Genomic DNA, 19,056 nt, shown 5'->3' on the forward strand with positions numbered 1-19,056 from the left:
AACAAAGATAAAAACATAATTTGATTTAAAATTTATAGGTTAACAAAAAAATCAATGTTTTAACCACAAATTTATTTTTATTTACGCTTTGATGTAGAACGATCAACAACAAATATTTAAATGCATTGACTAACAACAAAAATAAAAACCTAACGCTTCAAGGACATTAAGAACAGACTGGCCAGATGAATAGTCATTAAATACATTGAACAATGACTCATTATTAATAGTGTAAAGGAGCTGCTAACAAAATTCAACTATAAACTAAGCTAAATCTTAAAATTAAATCAGCGGTTGATAAAATTTACTTATCAATTTTATTGTCACAAATATAATGCAGATAAAACTTTTTAACTTTAATCGAAGTTCTTTAAAATTTTTTGCATGAAACTAATTCATTCGGTAGTTTTTTCCATACTTCAACTGACCGATAAAAGAAAAAGAATTCTGCCAAGGTTCATTATTGAAATATTGCAGCTGTTAAAGACTAATATGGTATATTTTTTTGAACATAAGTTCAAACTTCTAAATGTTACTCTCTCTCATTAGCTTATCATGATCATGCAACATTATAGTAATGAAATAATCCAAGTTTATATCTATATATAGAAGGTAAGTAAAAAATATTACTCAAGATTCGTGTTTAAAAGCCTTGACAAATTTACTTAATCTTTATGTTTAAAAATTAACGAGATTCAGATTATTTTTATATAAAGTATTCAAAATTATATTTATTTAAAACTAGAAAATTTATATTCACCTAGTTTATTTAAATTAAGATTATAAATATGAATTAATAAACTGTGGTACGTTATTATTATGTTCTACGTAAAACTTCAAATAAATCTATTGTTTAATAACTATATTTAAGCACTGACAAGGTCTTTGACCAAAACTTAGTTTGTAAAGTAAATTTTTGAAAGAAAAAACTTATAAAATTTCACATTAGAAATTCATTAAAAAACTACCACATTTTATTCATTCGAAATAACTTGCATTTAAAAGCAAATATTATTTAAGTTGACAAAAAAAAAATTAAATTTTTATTTGATAAAATAAAATTAGAAGCGTTCAAAAGTGAAGTTGCGTTCAAAATTGACTGATAGTTTAAAATTTTCGCAGTTCATAAGTATATCCGTGAAAGTATGACGCCGTGCAAAAGTGACGCTTTGCAAAAATGTCGCCATAAAAATGTAACGTCGTGCAAAAGTTTTGACGCGAAAAATGTCGCCGTGCAAAAGTGACGCCGTGCAAAAATTACTCTGCAAGCAATAGTGACAACCGTGCGAAAGTGTCTCCTCGTGCAAAAGAGTACCCGTGCAAAAGTGTCCCCTCGTGCAAAAGTGACCCTCCGTGCAAAAGTGTTACTCGTGCTAAAGTTACGGTCGTGCAAATAAATCGCCATGCAAAAGTGTCCCCTCGTGCAAAAGTGACGCTCGTGCAAAAGTGACCCTTTTTGTTCCCTTTTTGTGGGTTTATGTAAAGTAGTATGTTAAACGAGTCAATTTTTTTTTTTCGAAACTTTAAGTCTTTTGTTGTGTGCGTTAATAAATTATAAAAATAATAAAAAGTTTTTAATAATGCATTCTAACTGTATTCAAAATATATAAGCTGCATGACACAAAGTGAAAATAAAGCTGATAATTGATTTTAATTAATAACACTTCTACGCAGTTGTTAAACCGTGTAACAATAAACTATAAGCCGTGTTATAATAAACATTAATGTTTTGGTAAAATTACTTTGTGTTAATTAAGCTTAAAGTGTTACAATACATTATTTTTAATCAGATTAAAATCAGATTGCCTTTTTTTCACTAAAAATCTTCTTTTTATAGGTAAAGTGAAATGTAAAATAGCTTCAGTATATGTTTCAATGTGTTTGGAGGGTGACGCGTTGAACACATATGAGGAAATTTTGTTGGAACTCGGTGAACAGCTCAGTGTGGATGAAAACAAGCTGAAAGCACATGTGGTTTACTGCATGGCGAGTTTGTACCATAAGAAAGACGACCCGGTGAAGGCTGCCCAACTCGTGTCACAAGCGGTCGATTTATACGGTTTTTGTTTGTTTATATATACTATTTTATCTACTTAATTGTTCTAAATGCTTAAAAAATAATCTGGTAGACCTGTTTATATTTTGAAATAAAAATAAGGAAACTGGAAGTTAGACTTTTTAAAACTTGATATTCTTTAAAATTAGCCTTACAGGCAGTTGTTACCATTTAACTTAATCCAAAGTAGTTTTTGAGCAATAAGTAAACTTGGCCAGTTTGATGGCTTCATAGAAAGAGCAGACTAAAAAGGCAAAAAATACAATTAATTTATATTTTATCTTTCATTTTAAACCATTTTCAAAGCTTTTTGTTAAATAATTATAGTAAACTACATACAGGTTTTTCTAACTTTTAGGAAAATACCCTTTTTTTTTGTTAAATGGGAATTTTTGAAAAGTTCTAAACGAAAAATATATACTATCAATTTAAAAAATATAAATTGTTAGCTGTTCTATATTGTTTAAAAAAGGTTTGCTGAAAATTTGAATTCTCTAACTCAAAAAAAGTAGCTAGATATTTAGTAAATTTTAAACAGGGTTGCCACTTTACCTGGAATCCTGGAAAAACCTGGAATTTGAAAATTTAGGAAAAATAACCTGGAATTTGAGAAATCTAGAAAAAAAACTGGAAAAACCTGGAATTTTTAATAATTTTAATATTTTCAGTTGTAAAATTTTGATTTGACACAAAAATCTATCATATAAATACGTTTTTTGTCATCATCAAAATGTTTTTTATTTAAAAACACATTTAAAGTAACTTTACAGTATGTTTTCAATGTTTTTATACTATTTAACACAGTTTCTTATATAGAAATTAAGTAAAAACTAAAAATAGACCCAAAAGCGTGTACTTTTAAAAACCTAGAAGAAATTTGGGAAACCTGGAAAAAATTTGGAAAAAACGAGTGGCAACCCTGTTTAAATTTTTGAAAGTAAATTAACTTATCAAAAAATTCAAGCCATAAGTTTCTTATCGATACTTATTAAACTTATTTTAAACTCCGAATTTCAAATTTCCAATATCCAGATTGCAGTAATTTAAACAATAATAGTCACAGTTTGTATATATGTTTTTTCAATGTGTCGGAATTAGAATTGTCGTTGTTCAAGTTTTGAATTGTCACTGTATGAAGTTTTGTGTTTAGTAGTTTAGTTTATTACAATTGAATTGTTATATTCTGAATTGTCAGAATTTTAATTATTGTACTTTTAATGTGGCAACAAACAAATTATAACTACTTTGATGTACATCGCGTTCGTGAATGGCAAATGAAGTTACTTAAATGTAAAACATCATTTATCTAAGACTACTTGAAAAAGACGTTTGCAAGCAACTTAAATGTTGAAATTGATCATGGGAAAAAATTAGTCTGTCGGTCTATGTACTTTTCAATTGTACTGTCTGTTTTTATTGAGTAAACACGATTGCCTGCTTAATAGTTTTTAAGGCATAAGGAATATGAACACTTTTTACAAAAATAAACACTGGCACATATTTTAAAGCTTAGCGTCTGATTTTTTCAAATTATAAAAACTTAAATAAGTTTTTGAGACAAAGTTGTTTTTCTTAAAAGTTTCCACTACAAACATATAGACCTTAGTTTAGTTATAGTCCTTTTTTTGAACTAATTCAAGTTAATAATTTGAACTAAAAAAATAAAAAGACAAATTTTAAATAAACTTTTAAATTATTAATAAATTAGTCGCGACTAAAGGTGAAAACTAGAAAAAACGAATAAAAATAAAGGTGGAGATAAATACTCTGTGAGATATTTTTTTCCGTTTCGCAAGTTATCGGGTTAGAAATGATCGCGAGTTAGAAATGATAGTAAGCCGTGCAAAAGTGACCCACTGTGCTTAAACGACGCACCGTGCAAAAGTAACACTTTGTACTAAAGTGAAGCCGTGTAAAATTGTCCCAACGTTATAAATGACGCAGCATTCAAAATTAACGTACCGTGCTAAATTGACGAACTGTGCTAAATTGTAGCTGTGCTATTCTGAAACCTACCCGGTTTTTTGTTGTCAGATTTTTTTTAAATTTTAAAACTATTATAAATTTATTTTGTGTTTTGAACTAGACGCTTAAAAAGTTAAGGAACCATTCTTTGAATACTTTAAGAGAAAATGGATTTTAGGTTTTTAAAAATATGTGTTTGAAATTACTTAGAAAAGGGACTTTTTCTGTATTTTGTGACCTACTGAATCCTAACATTCAAACTTAGATCCGGCTGATTATTGCCATTTTGGATTCGGATCCGGCCTGAATCCTAATTTGAAAAAATTATTTCGATTTGGTTCCTGCTGGATAATAAATTGAAAAATATATCCTGATTCGGGTCTGGCTGGATTTTAGTTTGAAAAATATATCCACAATCGAATCTAGCCGGATATTATTTTGAGAAAAGTATCTGGATCCGGTCGATAATGTTTTGAAAATATTAACCGGACCCGGTAAGTCACTGAATATACTATATTTACTTTAGTTTTTTTGCAAATAGGGTAAAAGACAAATTTTAGGGTTTTGAAACTTATACTAAACATTTTAGAATTCATGATCAACAGCAAAAAAATGTTAGACTTATTTTCAGGTAGTTTTAAACTTACATTAGATACTATTGGAAAATTGTTGAAAATAACACTAGATGTTACTAGAAAAATTTTGAAAGTTACACTTGTTTCTGGAATTCATGATAAAGAGCAAAAAAGGCCTTCGGTGTATTTTAGGGTAGTTTTGAAAGTTCTATTAGATATTACGGGAAAATCTCTAAAAATCACACCAGATATTACGAGAAAATATGTTATTTACAATATATATTCTGGAGTTACTGATATAGAGCAAAAAAAAGTCTTAGGATTGTTTAAGGGAATTTATTTAACTTACTTTAGATAATACGTGAAAATTTGAGAGATTTATAGGATCCGGCCGGATCCAAATTTAAAGTTAAGCCAGGATCCTGTTCCGACTGGATCCTTGCTTTAAAATGAGATTAGGATTCGGATTCGACCGGATGCTAATTATTTAATGCGTTTTACAAGCTAAATAAAAATAAACTGTTGTGCCGCTTACGCGGTAATTGTCTCTTTTTTACTTTCTTCTTTTTTCTCAAGCGTTTATAAATTCAACAATCTCGAGTAATTTAGAGTTCTTTTAGTTTCTACTGCATTGCAGCGGACTGAACTCAGTGCAGCTTTTCGCTGCACTTAAGTTTTAATGGTTTCAATCTTGTTGTCGAGTTGATTTCGATTTTAGAACACTTTTTGAGTTTGGTTTAAACATTTAGTTTTTAGTTTCTGTTATTCGAGTATTGTCGTCTTTTAAAAGAATTGATAATTTGGTTTATTAGTGTAATGTTGTGCAGTATTTTATCATCTTTTCGTTTCGCAAATTCATTGTAAATATAATCATTATCACAGATTCGAACTAAGTTTAAATTAGTATAAGTAACTGATTTATTAAACCTTTAGTAAATAGTAAGTAATTCTTATTAGTTTATTCAAGACGACTATAATTTAAGCGTTATCTTGGGGGCATCTTCTATACAAGTTAGAGCGCACGTTGCGTTATAAACCAGGCCAATAATAGTGTATAAGTAGAAGCTTTGGTGATAGCGTCACTGTATAGTTTAAAAAGTATTTAGTTGTAAAATGAAGGAGGAGACTAATTTTTAATAAAATGCCTTTTTTTTGTATTTTTAGTCTGCGCTCTTTAAGGAACCTGTTGAATTAATTTTAAACTCTAACGGTTAAATGATTACTCAATTTCGGACAAGTCAAATACTGTCAATTCAATTCCGTTAATTTGGATGCACGACTATTCATATTCGGACAATTCAAATTCTTTAAAAAAATTTGAAAGGGTCACAACTAAACAAGTAATGTATATTTGTCAGGTATAAAAAATACATATGTAGGTCCTATCAATATCTAAAAGACTTTTTTTCTTTTTGCAAAACATCAAATATTTTTTGAGATATGGCTTATATAAAGTGAAAAACATAGTTATTTTTAGTAGTTTTAAAATACCTTATAAAATATTTAAGATTTTGCAATAAACAAAAAATGGCTTGTAGACTTCAATAAGATCTACATATGTATTTTTTTCAAAATTGTATTGCTTTTTGAGATATAGTCTTTTTAATGCTTTTTTAAGAATTTGAATTGTCGGAATCTGAGTTGTCCGAATTTGAATTGTCATGTAACCGATAATTCAAATTTGGACAACTTAAAATCAGAAAATTCGATAATTCAAAAATTGATTACGGTATGCTAAAATGGGAGACAAGTTTTAGTATCGAGGTTTGGTTCTATTTCAATATGTCTGTTGCATTGGTATTGCTTCTACGAACATTTTTAAACTCTAATTAATGAACATTTTCTTATTGTTCTGTTACGTTGTTTATTTGCTTCTTAGTGACTGAGGACCTCGTCTTATTTATTTTACGGTATAATTTATTGTTTTGAAATTATTAAGAGAAGTTGATTATTTCAGTAGGGGTCTTCCATGCCATATCACTCCATCAATCTATATAATAATTAAGGTATACTGTTATAAGGCTCTAAATCCTAGAGCTCAAAACAATTTTTTTGTACGCAAAACTTTACTAACTTTCACTGCTCATAAGCAAAAGTGTTACTAAGTTTTTACTGTTTTTCAGTTTCAAATATATGTTTATCGTGAATATATTTTACACTTAAATACATTGTTTTACATTCTTTTTAATTGTATGTTGGTCGCTTACAGGCTCCGTAGAGCTATAATTTATAAGCATCGAAACAATGTAAGTCAATATGTTATTGCTTATAAAAACATTTGTTTTATTTTTTAGTAATTTAAGTGATTTTTATGATGTACCGAGAAATTTTTAGTTTGTTTTATCTGTATATAAAGTTATTAAAACAAATATTTGTACATAACTACTTACCTACATAAACTTATTGGTATGAAATGCAGTAAAGTTATAAAGAGGTGCAGGACTATTCAAATTCCGACGATTCAAATTGTAAAAAAAAAATTAAAGAGCCACAACCTAAAATGTAGTATACAATTAAAAAAAAATGTTTAAATAATACTTACACACCATTTTTTCCTTTTGAAAAATTAAAAAAACGTTTTTGAAGTATGGCTAAAATTATTTTTTGAGTAAAGTAATTTTTAGTATTTAGTATTTTTTTCTTTAATAAATACTTTTTCAAAAACAAAAATTTTTTTTAGGTTTTAATTAGACCTACATACACAGTTTTATTTTTTTTAAATGTATACAACTTTTTGAATTGTAGTCCTTTAAACATTTTCAAAGAATTTAAACTGTAATGCTATCCTTATAAAGTCAATATTATTTATTCTTAATAAAGTAGTTATTTTCACTAGTCGTTAAGTTGATAAAGATAGAAGTTTCTTAAACTACTTAGTTTTGAACTTCAAACAAAAAAAAAAGGAGTTTTACTTACATTAATTAAAAGTTTTACTTTTTATACTACTAAACTTACATATACCATAGGCACTGGCGAGTTAAACTTATTTTGCTGAATAAACTTTAAAAAAGACAAAAGTATTTACTGACATAATGTTAATTTAATCAAATATTTACTTTTAGATATACATAAAGTTTTGATAATCTACTGTATTACATTATACATGTAAATCAAGTTAAGCATCTTATTTATAATCTTTAAAAAAACATTTAAAAAATAAATGTCCCTAAACAGTGAATGAATAGCAGAGTGGCTATTTAATCAGAAAAACTATTAAATTTTATGCTTTTTTAAAAAGTCCTGAGAGTATTAACACAAATTATGGAAAAACCTAGAATATTTTACTATTTTTTTCTGTATCTAAATTAGTAACTAATGTAGACTAATAATAATAAGTTAAAATTTTACTATAAATTAAGTAATTTTATATACTAACACATAAACACCTATCTGTGAACAGAAAGAAACATAATTTTAAATAAAAATATTTCTTTAAAAACTGCTGTAAATTTTGCTTTTATACAACGTTTTCATAGAAAGTAAAAATAAAATATTAAAAAAATATATCGCAATAAACGAATATATCCTGTAAAGAAAATAGTAATCAAAAATAAACATTTTTGAGTAGTTAGTTTAATGTTATATAATATCACAAAAAATTATTGTAACCTGCATTTAAAACTATTGATGTAATATACTAATAAGTACTAACTCTCACAAATAGTCATAGTGAATTTTAGTAAGCTAATGTTTTCATGTCTTAGTAACTTAGTCTTTTGTGTTGAGGTATAAAATAATGCTGTCTAGTTCAATACTTGCAGATATATAACATGATAGTATCTGGAAATTTTTAAACTGATTTCAAAACAAGTAAGATAAAGACAAAAATATTTCTTCTGTTTAGATCTTTACAATATCTACACTACAAAATATTAAAAAAGGAAGGTTTTGAACGATTTGTAGTTTAAAAGTCAGGTAGAAACGGTAGAAAACATAGTAGGGCAGAGATTTTTAAAGGAACTAAAAAATAATAAGTGCTTAGAAAGTTCAATAAAAAAGTATAAAGTTGTATAACCAAAAAAATTTTAACATTAATAGGTAAATAGGACAGTCATGTGATACCAAAAAGCTGTTTTAGAATGTTTAAACTATTTACAGTTTATATAAGCTGGTATATGACCAACATAATTCAAACAGGCATAGTTGTGCTTCCTCGATATTAAAAAACGTTATAAATATTTCATAGGTAAACTAGGAGATAGGAGTAAGCAAGGTGATTGTTTCTGCATTCAAGCCGACTTTCAGCTACAAGGTAGTATGAAGGAGGAGGCAGTTCAGAGTTTACATCACGCCGTACAAGCTTACAAAGATGCAGGTTGTAAAGTTGAACTCAAAACTTTTGAAAGTTTATTTTGATACTAACCCATCTTTCATTTGGTTTTATTTTGATACTATTATTTGAGAATTTTTTAGAAATTTCATCCTGAATAGATCGTGTCAATATGTTTACTATCATTTTACTTTTCAATTTACATTACCTCAAAGTTCATCATAATAATGTTTATCAAACATTCAAGTAAATTTTGAATTTTAAAGTCAAGTTGGTTTTTGAATTTACAATTAAACGTTTTGATCATCATGTGTTATTTTAAACTCATTTAAAAATTATTATTGTTGCTGCGACTGTTTTGTTAATGATAGTTTAAAAGGTTTTTTGAAAAGTATTTGGATATTTATTATAATAACTAAAACTTATATTTTTGTTTAAATTGATTTCATTTGTTGAGTTAGTTTTAAGTTTTTTATTTAATAAAAGTTTCAATAACTGTTCTCAAACTGTGACATAAATTACATAATATTTAACAAAAGTTGGTAACTTTAGTTTTCGATATAAATCACCAAAATATAAAATAAGTCATAATTTCACTTCAAGTTTCGTTATAGCTAGTTTTTCAGGTTAGGTATTAATTTACAGTTAAAAGTAGAAGAAAATTTATTTTTTAGGAGTTGGATAGTTTTTTAAATGTTTAAAATTTATATATTTTTTAATTTCTAACAATTTATAATGCCTTAGTTTATGCAGATTTTTATTGACCATTTTAATATTTATTTTTCATGTAAAGTAATTAGTTAGCCAAGTGTTGTAATTCGTCTTGTTTTTTAGTTGTATGTTTTTGTTTCAATGAAGTTGAAGTTCTTTTATCTTATACAAAAGTTCTTTTTTAGCCCAAAATAGTTAAGAGTAAATAAGTGGTGTGTAGCTGTTGACCGAAATATTTTTATACATAATTTACCATATTTTAAGCGTTTCTTTTTTAATAAAGTAACTTAATAGTTATTGTTCAAATAGCTTGATAATTTGTTGAAAAAAAATAGTTAAATATTTTTTGGATTAAGCACTATTGACAAACATCAAGAATGAATAAGTTCTATATAAATTTTAATGTACTTTATTTTTTTGTTCTACCTATGCTTTCTATAGTTTGCCATTATTATAAGTTTTGTAAATCTAGAGTTTTAACTGATATGAAACTTAAACTATCTTACACTAAGAATGGTGTGCATTCAGTCTGAATAAGTAAAGTATAAGTAGTTTTAGAACCGTTAAATTTACAAACACCTTGTTTGTAAATTTGAACACTTGTAATTGTGTAGATACGTAGCAAAAAAAGGCAACTTTGGTTCTAAAATGTTATTTAAATTTATAGAGAAACTTATTTTTTAGTATTATCTTTTTTGTTATTTTTGTTTTTATTTATACAAAAGTAAATAAATAGTTTTAGAGTTAAATCAAAACCTTAATTTTGTTTTTAAAAGTTAATTCTATTTTTTTTATCTATAAACTTGTACTTCGAAATAAATTTTATTTGTTCATAGTGATTTGATTAACGTTTATAACTATTTCAAAAATGTTAATATACAGTATTCTCATAATGTATGAATTAATGCTTGTATAGATAACTTTAGAGTTTATATGAAAAAAATGGTACGATATTCTATATTTAAGTCAGTTCGTAAAAACTAAAAAAGTATTTGAACATGTTTCAAAGTTGCTCTAAATTATTTTTTTAGGTAATATTTGTGGCAAAAAATATTTTAATACTAGTGTACGTTTATTATCTATAAATTATAATAATAAATTTAGCGTTAATAATTTTCTTAAATTTTTGTTTGTTAAAACAATATTAAAATTACAAATTTTCACTGACAAACTTGATAACATTACTTTTAAACTGATTTCAAATTTATATAAATCCTAATTAATTATATTAAAAGAATTGTAATAGTTAAATAAATATGTAGAACAAAACAAAAATATAGTTACTCTAAAAAACTGACTCTGTTTATTACAAAAATCTAACGAAATTAATTATGCTGTATATAAAAACGTTTATAATATTTTTAGTAATAAAAATGGATATGAAAAATAGTGTAGTTATTTATACCAAATAAACCTTTAAATAAAGTATAATCATCAGTTTAAGGTTTTTTATTAGTGTTTAGAACAAAAATAAAAGTTTTATAAGTTTAACTAGATATTTTTAAATAGTAAATTAATAAAAAATACGACTAGTTTCAGTCAATAGGTTATGTTGTTCAATTTTAACTACAATTCAAAAGTAAAGGATTAGTTAATATAAACTAGGTACGTATTTTATCAGATGTAGTATATATTAGAAAGAATGAATTTACAGTAACAGTTTTTAATCTTTTGTACTTTTAAAAGATGTTTGTTTTTTTGAACTTATTTACAAAAATAATTTTTTCAATATCAACTACAAAAAACCTTCTTTTAGTTTGAAACCACTATTGAAGATTAAAAAAAGCACTTGGTAACATTTATTATCAAACAAAAATAAAAATTTTCCTTTGAAAAAATTAAACTAGAAGTTTTAAAAACAAAACTTAAACTATAATATTCTTATATAGAAACAAGATCTAATTATTCGTTGAAAAAATAGTTTTGTTATGTAGAAAATTGATATTTTTAGTTAAGAAGTATCACAAGTTCTTTAATGAGTTGGAACTATGAAAGATCAGTTACATGGTGATAACATTTTGTTTTAGTTTTTTTGCTGAAGTTTTTATTTAAAAGTTTAAGTTAGGTTTTAGTAAAAGAATAAATTTCCAATAACCTAAGTATTTTAGATGTTTTAATTCTGGTACATTGTTTTACATAAATACGTTTCGATGTTTCTGTAGATAAATATTACTTGATAAAAAAAAACTTTTAAGATAAATTAGAAAAAAACTCGGTATTTTAAAGACCTCTTTTTTTATGAAAAGAAAATTTATGTGTTTTGCACCTCACACAAAAAATTGAGTCAGAGCAGGGATTTAGTTTTGAAATTTCTAACATTCGTATTATAATAACAATCAATAAACATAAGTTGAAAAGACTATTAAACTTTGAAAAATAGTTTCAACGAGTTTTTTATTTTAAATATATGGTTTAAAAAAGTAATCATATGCAACTTTGTTGTTTTAAATTAATTAACATCCTTGCTTTCAAGTAACGTTGTAAAAAAATTAAAAAATATCTATGAATTAATAAAAAAATTGATACAGATAACAAAGTAAGTTTGTGGCAGTCGTTTGAAAAGCTTGGAGATATTTACATGCAAGACAGCAAGTATGAAAAAGCGACAAGTATGTATAAAAATGCTCATCACGTACAAGCTAACGGTGATGTCAGTTTTTATAATGATATAATTAATAAGCTTGTTTTTTTTATAAAACTTTTTTCAAATTACTTTTCATACGAGTTAAATAGCTTGTTGTTTTAAAAATTAAAATTATTAAGAACATAGTAACTTTATTCAAAAAGTATACTTAAAAATTTGAATATGATCTAACGTTTTTTAGTATCTATCTATGTTTAAGTTTTTTTTAATAAAATTACTTACAGTAACCTCTCGCTTATTTACGCACATTGTGTCCACAGAAAAAGTGCGTAAAGATATGAGAGATCGTAAAGAAACGAGAGGTGCCAAATATACTCACTATAATGGGTGTTTTTTAATATTGCTTCTAGTTAAAAGTAGACTGGGCACTTTCATTTACAAATATGAAAACAACAGATCGAACTATACATATATTAATAAAAAGGATTTGAATTTCTCTAAAATAATAATAATACGAGTAGAAATAATTTTACTATTTTAATAATAAGTAGAAATTATCTTAATCTTTATTTATATGTAGCATTTATATTCTATTCTACTTAGCAAATTCAATTTATAATTAAGCATTTCTTTACAATTATAAAATGGTGTTTATTAATATATAGGGCAAGACTGCTGTATTATTTCTTTGTGTTTTAAACTCTAATTATTTCATTATACTTTCATTATTAAACACTGTCATGTTTATTTCAGAATTTTGATTTAATCTCTTATTGTTAACAAAATTTCTGATATACTGAGGTTTAAGTAAATGTTTATCAATTAGTCAAGAAACATAAATTTACAAAGTCTAAAGATATAGAGAGGTGTGTTAGCATTCAAAAACGTATTTTAATTTAAAAATATTCATTAAACGTATTTGTGCAATATTAAAAAAAAAATTAAATTTTTATTTTCTGAATTTTATAGAATTCTGAAATGCGTAACTAAACGAGAGTGCGTAACGTCACGAGTGCGTAAAGATCCGAGAGGTTACTGTACTTTGTTATTTACAATTTTTAGTTGTAAAAACAGCGTTTGAAAAGCAATAAATAATTTAATAGTAATACTATTATTAAGAATGTTAGATACAATATTATTTTTAAGAAAGATACTAAAGAATTCCAAAAACAAGTTATTTTTTTGTCCTGGGCATGACGTTAAACTGTTCTGGTGTATAACTCGATAACCGAAAGGTTTTTTGTACGCCAGGTCCTTGGACCTTTTGAGCGTATTTTTTAGTCGTACAATAAACTATATATTCGTAACTCCAACAGAATTTGAAAATAAGGCTTGTTTTAATGTTTTTGTATTTTTTGTTTTGCCTTTTTTAATGGCTTAAAATTCAAAATTAAATAAAAATTCAAAATTAAATGAAGATTAAATGAAAATTTGCCAAGTAGATTAGAAATTAAGTAGAAATTCATTTAAATAAAATAAACTTTTAACTAACTTGGTAAACTAGTTTTGTATTGTACTACTAATTATTATCTATCAGGAAAGCTCAAAAGAACTGGTTACTAAACTGAGTATGGCACTGAATTACGAACTGAAAGTAAATAGAAACACTACGTAAGTATGCTATTGTTATTGATTTATGAGCATATTTTTATAAAAATAAGTAAGTATTACAAAGAAGTTATTAAAATTATTTCATACTAATTTTTAAACCAAAAAGAAAAACTTCTAGAATTATGAAAAGGAAGCTTATACTTGCTAAATTTTTTTTTAAAAATTCCAATTCAAAAAACTTTCAGGTTGTTATCAAACGATAACAAAGATGCTCAAAATCTTCAGGTAGCCAACTCAAGCAAACAAGAAGAACTAGTTTCAACTAAAATTAATGAAGAGAAAAATGTGGAAACAGAAAATAAAAATGATGACAATTCGGAGGTAGAAAATATTGAAAGCGATTACAGTGTTGCTTCATCTTCTATTAATCAAAGTGAACCACAAGTTGAAACTTTATCGAGGTTGAAAAAAGTCGTCATCAAAGTCAATGATGAATATGAAGAAAAGTTTGTTTGATTTTTATACTATTGTTTATGTAAAATAATCTAGACACCTTTATTAGTTGTTTATACTTTATAATTTTAATTAGAGTTTAAGTTAACTTTTTGTAATAAAAAGTTAGCTAGAAAGTGATTGTAAAAGTTAAAACATGATTTGTAATTTTTTTTCCAGTTGAACCAAAATGAATCTTAGCCTGACTTTTTAGTAGTTCTTGGTGGTCATATTTACATAAACGTTCACTACGAGACAAATATGCATAGAAAAAAACTTCAGTTTGTTTCGATTTACTCTTAGCTTACCGTAGTAAACTTGAGGATAAATATGGAAGTAGGAAGCAAATAATTTAGCAAGCCTCAACAGTAAATCTGATGATCTTTTGAAGTGGGCTTCAACTTAAGCTTCATTTATTATTTTTCCTTTTCTTTCTACCACGAGTTCAAAATTCTATCTTTATCGTTGTCACAAGTTATATGTTTGTCAACACCAGTTTTAAGCCACTTTGTTAAAGCAAAGCTGGTATATCAGTTGGTCTGCATTGAACCTATTAGATTAAAATCTCTTAAGCCAGGCTGTTAGTTTTCATACCAGGAAGTCACTTAAATGAAAAGCACCTCAAAAAGTATCAAAACTGTTCACGAGCTTGATAGTCACAAATAACTACATAAGTGATATTAAAAACACTGTAATCGTCTAAATTTTGTTGCTTAAACTAAATGTCGATCCTGTAAATATACTATTTGCCTGTCCAATAAAACATAAAAAAAGGATATTAAAAAATGTATAAAGAGGTTTTACAGTTAATAAAACACTACTTTAACTTTAAGGATGTTTGTATTCAAGGGTACCTAGTGAACGATTTAATACAAAGAGTCTAGTTACCATAGACATGCTATGTTGTAGCTTTGGTAGATTTAATACATCGAAAGGAAACATTTATATGTCAATCGATAACAAATTTGTTTTACTATAATTCAACAGTGAATAAAAGGGCTACTTAAAAATGTTCTTATAATAATTATCTAGTCTTGTTTGATGTTTATAACAACTGTTTAGTTGTAAAATTTTTGTTTTGTATTTATGGTTATAAGTGATAATTTAGTAATACCCAGAAACTATTATTTTTGTAAAATTAAAAGTGAAAACAGCTTCTAGTATTTTTTAGATAATGTTTATCTTTTAATACTTAATGAAATGATTATTGATTGAAAAAAATACTGTTTTGAAATTTTGAACAAAACTTAATCAAGAAAGCTTAGAGTAAAGTTTTTTTAGATTTATATTTTATATTTTGGTAACTTTAACAGTTTATAAAACTTAGTAACTATTTGTTGTAAATTATATAATATTTGTATTCAATTTTCCGAATTAACCGACTACATGTTGTATAGATTTTGGTTTTTAATAAAAATAAATTGGAATAATTTCCACAGCAGAAATGAAAAAGTAGCTGAAGCATCCTACAGTAGTTCAGAATCAGATTCGAGTAGTACAAGGTTTATCTACTTTTATATATCTTTTTATACAATTTATTAATTAAATCTATCTGGCTTTATTTCTTAGCATCTATTTAACAGCAACACTGAGTTTTAAAAAATGTTTAAGGTTCGGTAAAGAATCATAGGTATTGATAAACTGTTACTAATATAAACAGTAGAACTTTTTACTTCTGTAACACTGTAAAGACATTTATTCAGCCGACAATATACTTTGGTATAAATACATTTATTTTGCTTTGTTTTAATTTAAAGCAACGCTAGTTTTCTTATTTATAATTCAAACTCTGTTCAAATTAAACCTTGTTCCTTTTTTAAGGGTATATGTAAAATTGTTAAGATAAGTGCTACGTAGCATGTTGTAGTAAGTTCCCTTTTCTACAGATAAAAGTGACAGTTTTTACTGAGCTTAAAAATAATTTAAGTTTCTATATAAACTTCATTTATTTTAACTATAGAGTTTAGAACAAATAAATAGGGCACAGTAATCTATCTATTTACTTTAAGCTTACCATTTTTATATATTATTAAGTGTTTAAATGAAATTATATTAAAACAGAAATGGTAAAGGTTCAAAAATATCCGACTTAGAACTTTCTAATGCAAGTTTAAAAAAATATTTTTTATAAAAGTTTCTTTGTTTTTTATAACTCTTAAAAACTTTAAATATTTTTATTTAAATGATTAAAAGTCCAATAATGCTATTTACAACATTGGAAAAGCGTTTCTAAGAAGTTTTTAGATAACTATTAAGTTTAAAAACGTATTTACTACTTTCTGAAGACAAACAGTTACGAATCTGTTGTACCAGACAATATCTTAGATATATATTAAACTACTTTGAAAATATGTCTTTTTACTTAAAGTACTTTTAAAGTGAGATCAATATACTTTTTTCTAACTTACTTATACAAATACAGGCACACACGAAAATCACTTTATTTTAATCGACAGTATAAAAAAAATTGTGAAAAATTGTAAGCTTTAAATCTCTGCACTAAATTTGTTTTGCATTATAAAACTAAAGTAGAAGTTAAATGACAAATATATATATATATCACTTTAAAGTGCTCTTAACACAGGCAACATTTAATCATGATCTTTAAAAGGTCTTCATTTCTTACGAAGGACGAATAAAAAGAGTCAATAAAAAAATTAGCTCTAACCACCTTACACATTCATGAAAACTATTCATTTATAGCACTTGTATAACACCTTTCTAATAAATATACCTCAAGTCGAAGTTTTTGACAAAAAAATAAAAAATCTATATGAATTTCAGTACAAAAACTGCAATAATTTTCAAGAACTTAATTTAAGCTTTTAACTTTATTATAAAACTTAGTTTTCTAAATTTATTAGAAAAAATAGAGATTTATATAGAAAAGCTTTAAATAAGCTTTAATTAAACAAAGTTATTTATGTATAGCCTAAATAAAAAGAGGTATTTAATCATAAAAACATATAAAACATATATTGTCACGCAAGCAGCAAGTGCAATATATCTCAACTCAGAAAAACAGTAGAACAATGTGTTTAAACATAATAAAGTTTAATACTTTATAGAGCGATTTACTTATTAGTAGAACTTAAATAATAACTATTAAGAAATAATAGTTATTATACCAAGAAATAGACAGCTACTTAAGATTTGTTTTCTTACTTAAAAATCGGTTTCTAAGTTTTAAATAGACCTCAAACTATAAAGAAAGTGTTTGTCATTTACTTTAGAAAGATGTTTTAGAAAGGTGGAAATAGAATTTAACAAATCTTTAGTGAGCAACAAAAAAGTCAGATAACGTCCTCATTCTTGCTAAACCAAATCATTTTAAAGTGGAATACTTAGAAGAACTTCACCTAAAATTATATTGCTACCATTTATAACAATAGATTAATAGCTCAAATTTAAATTTTAAAATTAACCCCAAAGTATCTTTAAAATATATATATATATCATTATTCAATCTATTGTTATGAAAAGTTACTCTAAACCTTGGAATTGTTATATGAGTCATTAAAATTATAGATGATCTGATGTATTACTTATCTTTTAAGTTGGTGTATATCATTTTAAGTTTATGGTCTTAAAAATCATTAACTTCCATATAAATCAGAAACCCTATTTAAATGTGTTTAAACATTAACACATTGTATAAACTCAAAAAGCAGTTAAAACCGCAAAAGCCATGACAGTGGAATCAATTTTAAAAAGCATTTATCATTTCCCCACTGACAACTAAACCACCAGCTACGATCTACTGCTGGTTGGGGCTGTAGACATTCGGGTGGACGTTGATAATGTTCGGGTCCGCAATCTGCCCGTCCACAACCCTGCCAGACATCTGCGGCATCTGCTGCCTGGTACCGCTCGAAGCAAAAGTGGCGGAGAGATCCGCCTGCACGTTGGCTGGTATCAGCTGCTGCGCCGGTTGCGTCGGTATCAGTTGACCCTGCTGGTACAACTGCTGCACTACCGCCTGCTGCTGCATCGCCTGCTGCTGGGCCACTTGCTGCTGAGCCGCTTGCTGCTGCACCGCCTGCTGCTGAGCCGCCTGCTGTTGAGCCACTTGCTGCTGCTGCTGCTGCTGCCAGTACATAGCAGCCGCTTGTTGCTGGTCGTACTGCAGCTGCTGCTGGCCCAAGTGCATCTGCTGCTGAATCCTCTGCACGTTCTGCATGCACAGCAAGTCGTTCATCTGCTGGTCCGATGCTGCCATCTGGTGGTGCGGCATCACCTGGTTGCCAGCCGGGATCAGCGATCCGCCTCCGCCGTGAATCAGACCACTGTGAAAAAAAATCATCATTGAATGCATAAATACTTGTTTGATGTACATATAAATACCTGTTGAATTTAAAGGTTTTGATTGGTGAAATTTCTAAAGTTTAAGACCTTCTTGGTTAAAGTATAGAGATTTAGCTCATTGTTTTGTTTTTGGTTAATGAGATTTAAACTTTTGAATACCACCTAGGTAGTTTAAGTTTTAACTAACAATGCCTAAAGATTCTTTTTACTTTATTAAATAAATCTGAAATATAAAAACAATTAATTAACATGCAAAAATTCGAAAGGGCAAAGTCTAAAGTACATACTTAAAATTTACTCACACAGAACAACGATTATTACACAAAAGTGATGTGCAAGAAAACTTAACCTATACAAACTTCTATATTTATCTTCATAATATTTGAATATTCGAAGTAAAAAATGTACGAAGTTTTAATTTACTTTGTCTTTAAAAATTATTGAACAATAAATTAACCTACAACAAATATACAACTTTAAAACTAAATTAAGCTTGTGTACTTATAAGAGAGTATATTTACTCTTGTAAATAAGCCACCTTGATTTT

At 26.5% G+C, this 19,056-nt stretch overlaps 1 protein-coding gene across 1 annotated transcript in view; it reads left to right on the forward strand.

Moving 5' to 3' along the window:
* LOC145842495 (uncharacterized) overlaps nucleotides 1–19,056 on the forward strand; it is a 45,452-nt gene that overhangs the window by 17,864 nt on the left and 8,532 nt on the right. Inside the window, exons 6-11 of the mRNA XM_082949948.1 lie at nucleotides 1,838–2,059; nucleotides 8,783–8,911; nucleotides 12,106–12,227; nucleotides 13,699–13,772; nucleotides 13,958–14,218; nucleotides 15,644–15,706. Coding sequence (XP_082806074.1) covers nucleotides 1,838–2,059; nucleotides 8,783–8,911; nucleotides 12,106–12,227; nucleotides 13,699–13,772; nucleotides 13,958–14,218; nucleotides 15,644–15,706 — 871 coding nt within the window. The remainder of the gene's footprint in view (nucleotides 1–1,837; nucleotides 2,060–8,782; nucleotides 8,912–12,105; nucleotides 12,228–13,698; nucleotides 13,773–13,957; nucleotides 14,219–15,643; nucleotides 15,707–19,056) is intronic.

This window comes from Thalia democratica, chromosome 8, assembly GCF_965202585.1.
Source record: "Thalia democratica chromosome 8, ktThaDemo2.hap1.1, whole genome shotgun sequence".
Taxonomy (NCBI): Eukaryota; Metazoa; Chordata; class Thaliacea; order Salpida; family Salpidae; genus Thalia; species Thalia democratica.